This window comes from Magnolia sinica, chromosome 10, assembly GCF_029962835.1.
Source record: "Magnolia sinica isolate HGM2019 chromosome 10, MsV1, whole genome shotgun sequence".
NCBI classification, from domain to species: domain Eukaryota; kingdom Viridiplantae; phylum Streptophyta; class Magnoliopsida; order Magnoliales; family Magnoliaceae; genus Magnolia; species Magnolia sinica.
This window is the reverse complement of record NC_080582.1, coordinates 15,078,706-15,088,900: the sequence shown is the minus strand read 5'-3', so window position 1 is coordinate 15,088,900 and position 10,195 is coordinate 15,078,706. Positions and strand designations below refer to the sequence as shown.

General features: G+C 37.8%; 1 protein-coding gene across 4 annotated transcripts; it reads right to left on the bottom strand.

Annotated features, from left to right (window-relative positions):
* Nucleotides 1–2,447: 2,447 nt before the first annotated feature.
* LOC131258051 (transcription factor bHLH49-like) lies at nucleotides 2,448–9,639 on the bottom strand. Of its 4 annotated transcripts, none has more exons than XM_058259103.1 (9): nucleotides 9,424–9,639; nucleotides 7,616–8,658; nucleotides 6,977–7,207; nucleotides 6,174–6,239; nucleotides 5,067–5,135; nucleotides 4,739–4,810; nucleotides 4,066–4,266; nucleotides 3,134–3,218; nucleotides 2,448–3,052 (listed from the first exon to the last, which is right to left on the bottom strand). In XM_058259103.1, the coding sequence occupies exons 2-9, from the start codon at nucleotides 8,528–8,530 to the stop codon at nucleotides 3,042–3,044; spliced, it is 1,650 nt and encodes a 549-aa protein (XP_058115086.1). In that variant the 5' UTR covers nucleotides 8,531–8,658; nucleotides 9,424–9,639; the 3' UTR covers nucleotides 2,448–3,041. The 4 variants fall into 4 exon arrangements, with proteins under 4 accessions (XP_058115086.1, XP_058115085.1, XP_058115084.1 ...); XM_058259102.1 differs by having other exon boundaries at nucleotides 2,448–3,020; nucleotides 9,420–9,638; XM_058259101.1 differs by having other exon boundaries at nucleotides 2,448–3,020; nucleotides 9,424–9,638.
* Nucleotides 9,640–10,195: the final 556 nt, after the last annotated feature.

The following is a 10,195-nucleotide window of genomic DNA, read 5'->3' as shown; positions in this document are numbered from 1 at the left end:
CCCAAGTCATATAAAAAAGTTCCATTACGTAATGGGTCGAAGTAAGCCATAAAGGAAGAGAATAAATGCACTTTATTGGAATAATACTTAAAAACCTGCCACTCTTCTAACTAGCAAACATGTTGCGGCTTGCAAATAGGTCCATGCAATTACGCTTCATTCTGATGGTGCAGTCGAACAATTGAAGGCTTGCCTCGTCGATAAAGATAGTCATACACTCAAATACCTTTTATTGATTATAGCAAAACATTTTTCTCTAACGAAGTTCAATTTCATTTAGGTTATACTGTCTATATCTATTCATTATGGCCAGACTGTCTTCCAAATTTATATTTTAAAAAAATACATTCCTTCATAATAATTTTAAAAAATGAAGTTTATATAGAGTGCTCCACCCATATTTGTTGCGGGGGGCTTTGACAAAGTGTGAAAATTGTTAAAAGTAATTTATAAGTTGAAATAGTCTCCACATGCAAATTGTGACAAGTTCAACAATGTTTTATTAAACTATTGTTTTATTCGAAGTCATATTAATCCTTTCACTTTCATGTGGAAGGGTATCTCGAGTTTCATAGTACTTGTAGTATATGTGAATGATATTGTTATTATTAGAAGAATAAATGGATTAAGGAATTAAAGAAGTACCTTCGATAGTATTTTCTAACAAGAGATTGGGGTCATCTTCAATACTTCCTTGGAATAAAAGTAGCTAGATCCAAAGGAGTTAATCTATCTTAACAAAAGTGTGTTCTAGAATTACTCTTTGAGATGGATCCTTTTTAGGACCAAGCTAGTTGACACTCCAATAGATCCTAATCACAAGCTTGTAATTAAGGAGATACAATGGAGGATCAGGAAAGTAGAGAAAATTGGATAGAAAACTTATTAACATAACTATTAGTCAATCAGACATATTTTATATAATGAGTGTAGTAAGCCACTTCATGAGTTCTCCAAAAATACCTTAAATGAAAATAATTATTCAAATTTTGTATTACCCTAAAAGAGTATCAAGTCCATAAATTTTGGATAAACGAAATCAGCATCATAAGTTACAGGATATTCAAATGTAGACTCAATAGGTTCCTTATTAAATAGATGATCCACAAGTGGATACTGTACATTTGTGAAAAGAAATCTAGTCATAATAGCATAAAAAAGCAAGAAACAAAATATAGTGGTCTGATCAAGCAACAAAGCAACGGCTTACACCTTTTGTGAATTGATGTGGAATAAAAAAAAAAATTGTTGTAGGAAATGGAATTTACAACGTGCCTACCTATGCAGTTATTGTGACAATCAAATTGCTTCACACATAGCAAACAATCCAACCTTTTTCTTTTTTCTTTTTTTGCTTTTTTTTTTTGGGTTAGCTTGTTAGTACACACCCATGTCAGTACACACACTCCATGTTAGCCACCCCCACTAGGGATCGATACAAGACCTCAAGTGTTGAAACGAGGTATCTCCACTCAGTCTGCCAGTTGAGCTATGGATCTGGGTGTGCAAACAATCCAACCTATTACAAAAGAATTAAACACATTAAAGTTGACTGTCACTTCATATATGAAAAAATTTCTATACGATGAAGTCTCTATTCCTTGTGTTCTATCTTAGGACTAACTTTTTAATGTTTCACCAAGACTCTACCTTCCAAGTAGGGTACGCATATATTCCAAGCTTGGCATATATAATATCCCTGCTTCAGCCTGAATATTAATGAGCGTAATATAAACTTCCAAAATTTCACTTGGATTACTTTCGAATATAAAAGAATTTTTTACATTTATTATTAGTTAAATTTATGTAATCATAAAATTTTCATAATATATATGTAATCATAAACCTTTCATAATATAAGAGAATAAAATGGGAAAAGTCTATTCATTCTCCGCTATGTTTCATTTTATATGTTGTTCCCTTTCTCTTTCCACTATTTTATAAACAATCAATTAATAAATAATTTTAAGAATTATATATTAAATTAACCAAAATATTTGGAATCTTTGCATTAATATCAAGATAATTGACAATAAAATCACTAAAAATTAAAACCTGCCAATATTTTTCAAATTTTGCAATGTCACCATTTGGCTTCTTCCTCACAATTTCAAAATCTCCAGGTGACAGTTTGTCACAGCGACTCAGATTCACATCCATGATTGTTGGGTGATGGATAGCATGCATGCACAGCCCGTCTGTGCAACCGGCGTGCACCAGTAATTTCCACAAGTTCACTAAAACAACTTGCTTGATGTGTATGAAAACCGATTCTTGGGTGATGGGTAGTATGCATGCACGGCCTCTCCGTGCAAGAGGCGTGCACCATCTTTCCCTTGTAATTTCCACAAGTCTATTAAAAAGAAAAAAGAAAAAGGATGCAGCTTGCTTGATGTGTATGAATTCTGACCAAACAAAATCCATGTAGACAGTGCCACCATAGAGAATAATGAAATAGATTTTGATTTGTTACTATATAAGAAGCTTACAACTTCCATTCCTTCCTCAAGGTTTAAAACAAGATAGCTACAACCATCCTTTCATCTGCAAATCCAAAATACAACCTGATGCTGTCTTCTCTCTCAAAACAGCCCATGAATACATAGCCAATGCCACAACCCATCTTGTGTTTCTTTTGCTACAACACACCTGATTATGAAGATCCATTTTACACAGCAATAAAGACCCATCTCTCATTCAAAGTGGGCCCCACTAGCTATATCTTCACAAACATGGATTTCTCTATGTAGTAACATCCAAAGAAAGAAACAATGGTGGTTGTGTATGATATATTGGAACCGCCTCGCCTCAATTCGCTATACAAGGAAGCCCGGCGGTGCAGGTTTGGTTTCGACGGTGATGAGAAATGGACAGATCTTCCAATAGAAAATATTGAATGGAATATATAACTTTGTCACGTTATCGTCTCTCTCCTTAAAACAGAAGGAATGTAAATGCAAAAGGTTGCATTGGATGCATGGATCAAAGCTCAACTTTCATATGGCCCGGAGGCAGTGGACCTGCAAAGAAAAATGAGATCTTCATAGCTGTCCTACAATATTCAGATGATGAATCAGAGGTTTTCATTTGGGAAGATCATCAAGATTTTTTATTTTTTATTTTTATTTTTTACCATTTATCTCTTGCGGATTGAAAGGGGCATTCCCGAAGCTCATCTGGATGACGTTGTGGAGCTCATCATCCCATACATTCGGTATCTGTCAAAAATCAAGATGCATGAGAAGATGGGAGTTCTGAGATTTTTTGTTTGGTTTGTGGATAAAAGGAAATATATCTGTAGTTCTAAAACCCAGTGGCTCGACTCAAAACTCAGCCGAGGCAACTCAAATGCTGAGGTTTCAAGCCAGTTCACACTAGGAAACTCACTGTAGTGGTAAGATTCGAACAGGCAACCTCACAATAAAGGGGCGTGCCGTGTTACCAACTTGCCATGCATGCACGCTTGATTAACCATGACTCTTTTTATACTCATGCATTTCAACATGTGTTATTAACAGATTTAATTATTTAAATATAGAGTCAAATCGACTCATGTGTTCAGGTTCTCTTGACCCAAATGAATATCTAGTCAAGTCAGGTTAATCAAGCGTTTATCCTGGCCCAAAAGTGCATATGCAGCCACGGTTTAGTGATCCAAATTGTTCAAATGGTGGGCCAAGTAGTAGATGGGAGATGCTGATGCGGACTCAGATGCCCTAGAGTAACCATCAATTCAACCTCTTGGTTATAATTGTCCACTTCCATCGAATGGCTAGAATCATCCCCCTTAGGAAGGTCATTCAACAGCATGGCCTGTACCATGATGTGGCCCACCAGATCAACAGCTTAGGTTAACGGAAGAGGCAGGGATAATGTGTGCCATTGATTTTGATCGAGTGTATCACATGATACATATGTGAAAAAGCACTCGAGTGAGAACACCATGGTAATATAGTTTAAGACTCAAATCTTCACATGCCACGCACTAGTCCAGGGCACACAGAGAACTAGCTAACTATTTCAATTTCCAAATGTGGATGAATTAGTTTGGTAACGGTGGGAAACCTGAGATCCGGGTTCTTTGTATCCATTCATGGCCGCCAATTGAGAATTGATGGTTCTTCTAAGTGTCTCTGTGGGGTTTCCCATCGCAGGAATTCCAGCTTGAATCAATCCTTGTTGAGATGGATGTAGCTGAGGATGTACCATACTCATATCTGGAGAAAACCCAATTGTAGATGGTGTGCCACCCCGTGGCTGAAAAATCTGAAATGGACAAAATTATTATATTAATCAATTGATCTTGGAATTGTTAATTTGTTAAAATACACCCCCATTCATCATAGCTACCTCATACAGGTCCAGAATCACACAGGACATCTGGATACGCAATGTATCTAAATCAAAAGAATCAAATTCAACATAGACGAAATGGGCATGGTTTTAATACTCGGATCCAACTAGTCTGAGCCGACTCGGATTCAACACCCAATTCAGTTTAACAAGATTTTGAACACAATTTAACCCAGGGCCCGACGAATCGATCCGAGTCTCCTATTCTTTTAACAGTGGGAATGAGGCACCATTTTAGTTCATAATGACGACCAAACCTCTAATCACAATTCCATGTATTGCAAGTTGGACGCTGACAACAGTAATTCCTCATCGAGGCCATTTCCACTTTACTAATTCAATTATTGCAACGGTAGGTATTTCAACAGGTATTGTCTTTACTTACATCTTTCGAGAGAAGGCCTTCTATGTTGAAGTCCAGTCGTGGATTGACAGTTGCAAGCTTCATAGACAAAAACTACAACCAGGAAAGAGAAACATCTCAGACTTGGCTCTCTCAGACTGATTAAACACAGAGACTATGGAAATAAGCAGATCTACCATCAGCAAGAAAGCCAGGAAAAACATGTGAAGTAGATGCCAAGACCCATGGGTAAGACTATCCTTGGACCCCACATCATAGCTTTGGCTTTTCCATACCAAATTCAGAATGATTCCAAACTCAATAAATGGAAAGCCAAACAGATTTCCTGTTCAGAGTTGTATGAGCATACCTCAACCTGTCGTTGCAGTGATTGTACGTAGTTGATGATCTCATCTAGCATGACTGCCTTGCCGGTGACCTGCAAACAACATATCCAAAGGTAACTATAATTAACCTCCATATAACAATGACACACCATGGCTTGAAAATATGGCAACCCAATACAGAGGCACAGGATACAGCTATTAAAAAATTTATTCTTGTATTACCAGTATTTATACATTTTGGCAGAACATGATTCATGTAGCCAAACCCAATAATTTGGGACAAGGCTTAGATGATTATCGTCATTATCTCTCCAAATAAAAATAAAAATGATGACGATCAGTATTTATATGTTTCTAGTCATGTAGATACATTATTTTTATATTATAAGGGCCTGTTTGGCTTCCACTTAAAAATGAGTTCACTCATTCTAGTTAGAGGAAATTACATATTAGAGATCAAGGTTTACATAAATTGTTGGTTATCAGGATCATTTTTAATCCCTACGAAAATAAAAAGATCTCTAATACATAATGAGTAATAACCATTAATTAAAATGAGATTTAACTCATTTTTTAAGCTAACCAAACAGGTCCTAAGCATTTATCAACTAAGGTTACACAAAATATGAGATAAATTTATATAACTAAACAGGTCCTAAGCATTTATCAACTAAGATTACACAAAACATGTTTTCCAAGGTTCATTGCGTACATGTCCAGAACAAAGTCACATACATAGCGAAGGGGTTCGAATTCAATGATCCAGCACAAGGGCCATACTAGCATACATGCCAGCATGGCACGTGTTGGAGATTGAGGATATTCACACGTGGGAGTGATGGGACCCACCAGTTGATACTCCCAAAAATCAGGCCAGTCAAATATTTAAGTGGGCTTTAGTGAATTTGAACAAATTGCCAGCTAAAGCGAGATTTTTTAAGTGTCCATTTATTCATACTGCACTACACCTGATGAGTGAACTGGCTGATCTCTGGGCTAGAGTATATACATGGCTCGGATATTACCACGTGTGTACCCAGGTTGGATTATAAGCACAACAGCTAACCTCCGTGGGGAACACCAACATGTTCTCATAGTCTAGCCACCTTAAAACAGTTCTAGAAGAATACCTTGCTGCAACCAGGTACAAGGTCTTGAAGAAATTTCATCCGCTCGCTGATCTTTTCCCTCCGCACCTGTGATTCAAATTGAGCCAGTCCAACCAAGTTAGCTTCAACAACATAATCAATCATCACCATCAGCATCTCAGCCTCATCCCAGCAACTTTGGATTGGATTATAAATGGTAGATCAGTGAAAGCTTTACAAACAAACCACCAGACAACAACCTCCCTCTTTTCGACATGCCATGGTTCCAAAATAGTCCAAAAACAGGTCAACTCAACCGAGATGTCTTTGTTTCAATGGGCAATGAAAAGAGTCACCAGATTGAAGGAGGACAGAAATGGAACAAAGCCAGGGCAAGCCACTCCGGTTTCAATCTGCAAACCATTCACACTCCATAGCTGCTATTTAATATGTATGAAAAATATCACTGAAAATCTGAAAATCTCATGATAAAATCACGAAAATTACACTAAACAATATTATCTCGCTATTATTGCAAGATTTTCAAACTATAGGAATTTGTCGCGTAACCATATATTTAAATTTACATTTTATTTATTAATTTACAATAAATACTTTTAAATACTTCATATTTTCGATAGGATTTTCCCAATAATATCCCAAGAAAAACCTCAAATTTTGAAAATCACCCAAGAAATTTCCTGAATGAAAAATTCCCTTGAACAAGATTTGTCGCTATGTTCAAAACCATGCATGGGAGAGGCTCCAACCAAATTAGCTTTCTTAATTACAGGGCAACAAGAGATAGATTCAATGGAAACTGCCACTTCTACAAAAAAGCTTACTCTTTCAGCAAGACTGTGGCTGTTTGTCGCCTGGCCTCGTCGTGCCCTCACATGAATATAATCTTCCTTCAGTGCCTCCGAATTTTGGGAGCCATCCTTCCCATGTTTCCCATTATTCTTATTACCTGCTGCCGTTGAGTTCTGTTCACCCTTTGGTTTATTCTCCGCATTCTCCTTTGTGGTTTCAACTGATACTTGCGGGGCTCCTTTAGCTTGGTCCAATTCCATATCCTACCATGAAATTTAATTTAGAAACATTTTTATCACATAGAGAAATGCTAAGGAGATACATGGCACATGTGCCACAAGATCTGGACCATTGATTATGTGGCCCACCATGAACGTGCCCTGGCCCGTAAATCAGGTTGGTCCACTCATCAGGTGGGCAACACATATACATCATATATGGAGTGATGGTTATTTTCTTCCAAACCATCCACTTCTCATACACGTGCAGGCCCCCACCTCATGTGTTGACCCGCCTGATGAACGGCCTACGTCTCAAATGCTTGTGCCGTGAATCGCCACTTCGATCTGCCTTCAAACAAATCTCCTCAGCATTTCTCATGAATGAAATCTACACTTATAACAGATAGAAGCATTAGGCCATCATCAAAAAGAAAATCTTAAGCACTCTACCTGATTTCCCCTTTTCCTTTTTTTGGCACCAAATCCCTTAGCCGAAGGCTCCCCAGCAGTGTTCTCCAAAATAGATAGATCATCTTGCCCGCTGCCACTAAACTCAGCTTCATCAGATTCATTGCTTGACCCTCCAATGCCATGTTTACCATCATCCGATGACCTTAACATGCTCCCAATTTCTCTTTCCATCTTCATCGAACTCCCTTCAATTGCCCCGCAATCAACAGCCAGAGAAACATCCTTGGCCACTCCCTTCCCATGCGATTCGTTCTTCTGCGACTGTGTCCCACCGATGACACCTTTCGAACCATTCACCGACAGAACCTCCTGCGCTTGAACCCCTCCACCCTTAGAAAAAGGGCTCAAAGATTCAGAAACACTGAACGGGTTCACTATATCGTTGAAATTCGTGCTACTGAAGCACGAGAACCTCGCAGCCCGCTCGATGAAACCAGAATCACTAGGGAACTGAGATAGGCTCTGTGGAAGGATCCCCACACCCGGTTGCAAAAAGACACCCCCTTTCGACATCGAAGGATTCCATCCCACCTCAAGCGGTTTCTCGACACCCGATCTCGATGAACCAAAAACCGATTTCCTAATAGATACTGTGTTGGAGGTGCTTGTGCTGGTTTGAATATTGTTTTCACAGAAACCCAAGTTCTGTGAACCGTGGTGATCCCAAAGGCTGGGGCAGTACGTATCCACCATTGAAACAGATGAACATGACGGAGAACCCATCGGCGGATTGGCTATGGGGTTTTCGGTGGGCACCAGACCGATCGACGGGTTTGTGAGATTGGGCCCACCGGTGAATCGCCAGTCAGAAGAGATATTGGACGTGTGATAGTTCAAATGATCCCCACCACTACTCTTCTCCATTCCAAACTTATCCTTCTCGCTCAAATCCATCGCTCCTCAATCAAACCAACAACAGTCACAAGAACCAGATCTTCTTTTCGTTCAAAATCCAGATACTCAACAGAACTAATCAAATGATTCAAAACCCAAATCACTGAAATTCGAGAATCTCCCCCATCCTGCATTAGATAAAGAAAAACAGACAAAACCACTTCACTTGAGAGCTCAAAGATCACCAAAAGCCAATTCATTCAGAGATCAATAACTTGAGAAAACCATTTTTTTTTTTTTAAGGAAAATTTACAAATCTATCCCAACCCCTAATCACAAAACTTATGCAACTCAAAAGGAACAAAGATCAAAAAAGAAAATCCACACTATTTTCAAAACCAAAATCAAATAAACTTATAAAACACCCAATTTCAGCTTAAAAGCATTAAAGTCACAATCACATTTTCAGAACCCATATCAAATAAACTGCTAAAAACACCCAATTACAGCTTAAAAGCCTTAAAACAAGCATCCACTTCAACCCAAGAGCTAAAAACACCAATACAGCAGCTATCAAAATCTCAGATTCTATTCCAAAAACCCAAAATCAAAAAACTTAATAAACCACCCAAATTACACACCAAAATCCTCAAAATGTCCCCAAAAATCCCAATAACCAATAAGAGAAAAAGGAAAGAAAAGAAAACCAAACGAGTAAACTTCAAGAACACCTCAAAAAAAAAAAAAGCCCACTTCAACAGAAGAGCTTCCAAAAGGATAAGAGAGAGATAGAGAAAAGAGGAGACATACAATAATCAAAACCAATCACAACCAAAATCGGAAGACATGGATTTCAGATACCAAAATAGCCCATTCCAAAGACCCCACAAGCAGTCAGGCCTTAGAAACCAAAGAACCCAACTAAAAGTAGAAGGAAAAAGAGAAATACCCACATCAGATTCCTTCCTCTTTTATGCATCTCTGCTGCCTTTGTTCCATTTTGAATAGCTTTTCTCAGCAACGGCAGCACCACAGCAGCACAGCAGCAGAGAGGGAGACTACTACTTTCCGCAATGTTTCGTGATCTGATAAAAGAAGAGGAGACTCACGAAAGAAAAGGAAAAAAAGAGAAGCGAGATCGGAGCATTCAATCAGAGAGAGAGAGAGAGAGAGAGATGAGTAAAATGGGAATAGCTGTGCATTTATACTCACGCCTTCATCAATAGACGAGCCTTGATGATTAAACCACCGCCACTGCTGCTGTCAAAAAATTTAAAGGAAAAGATTAGTATTTTTATTTTTTACGTTACTACTGTGATGGTTCACCACCATTTTGTTAAGGAAAGTTATATTTATACTCTGGATGACCATGACACTTGATACACAGGCATTCAAAAATTATACACAGTATTTATTAACTCCATTCCTCCATCCCCCATTCTCAAAATCAGTTTTCTTGAACAATCCTAACCTCTATTTCAGTTGATATTTTTTATTTTTCATTTTTAATTGTCCAATTAATGCCATGAATACGATGGTCAAATAATCAAATTAATATGATATTTTATGCATAACATATAACATATTTAAATCTGACCTATATTTTAGACTGTTTAACTTTAATTATTTATTCACAATGCATGCAATTTTAAACTAATTTTTGAAGTACTTAGACATCACTATCATGCTCCACTGGATAATTAAAGTTTGCCTCCTCTCAAAATA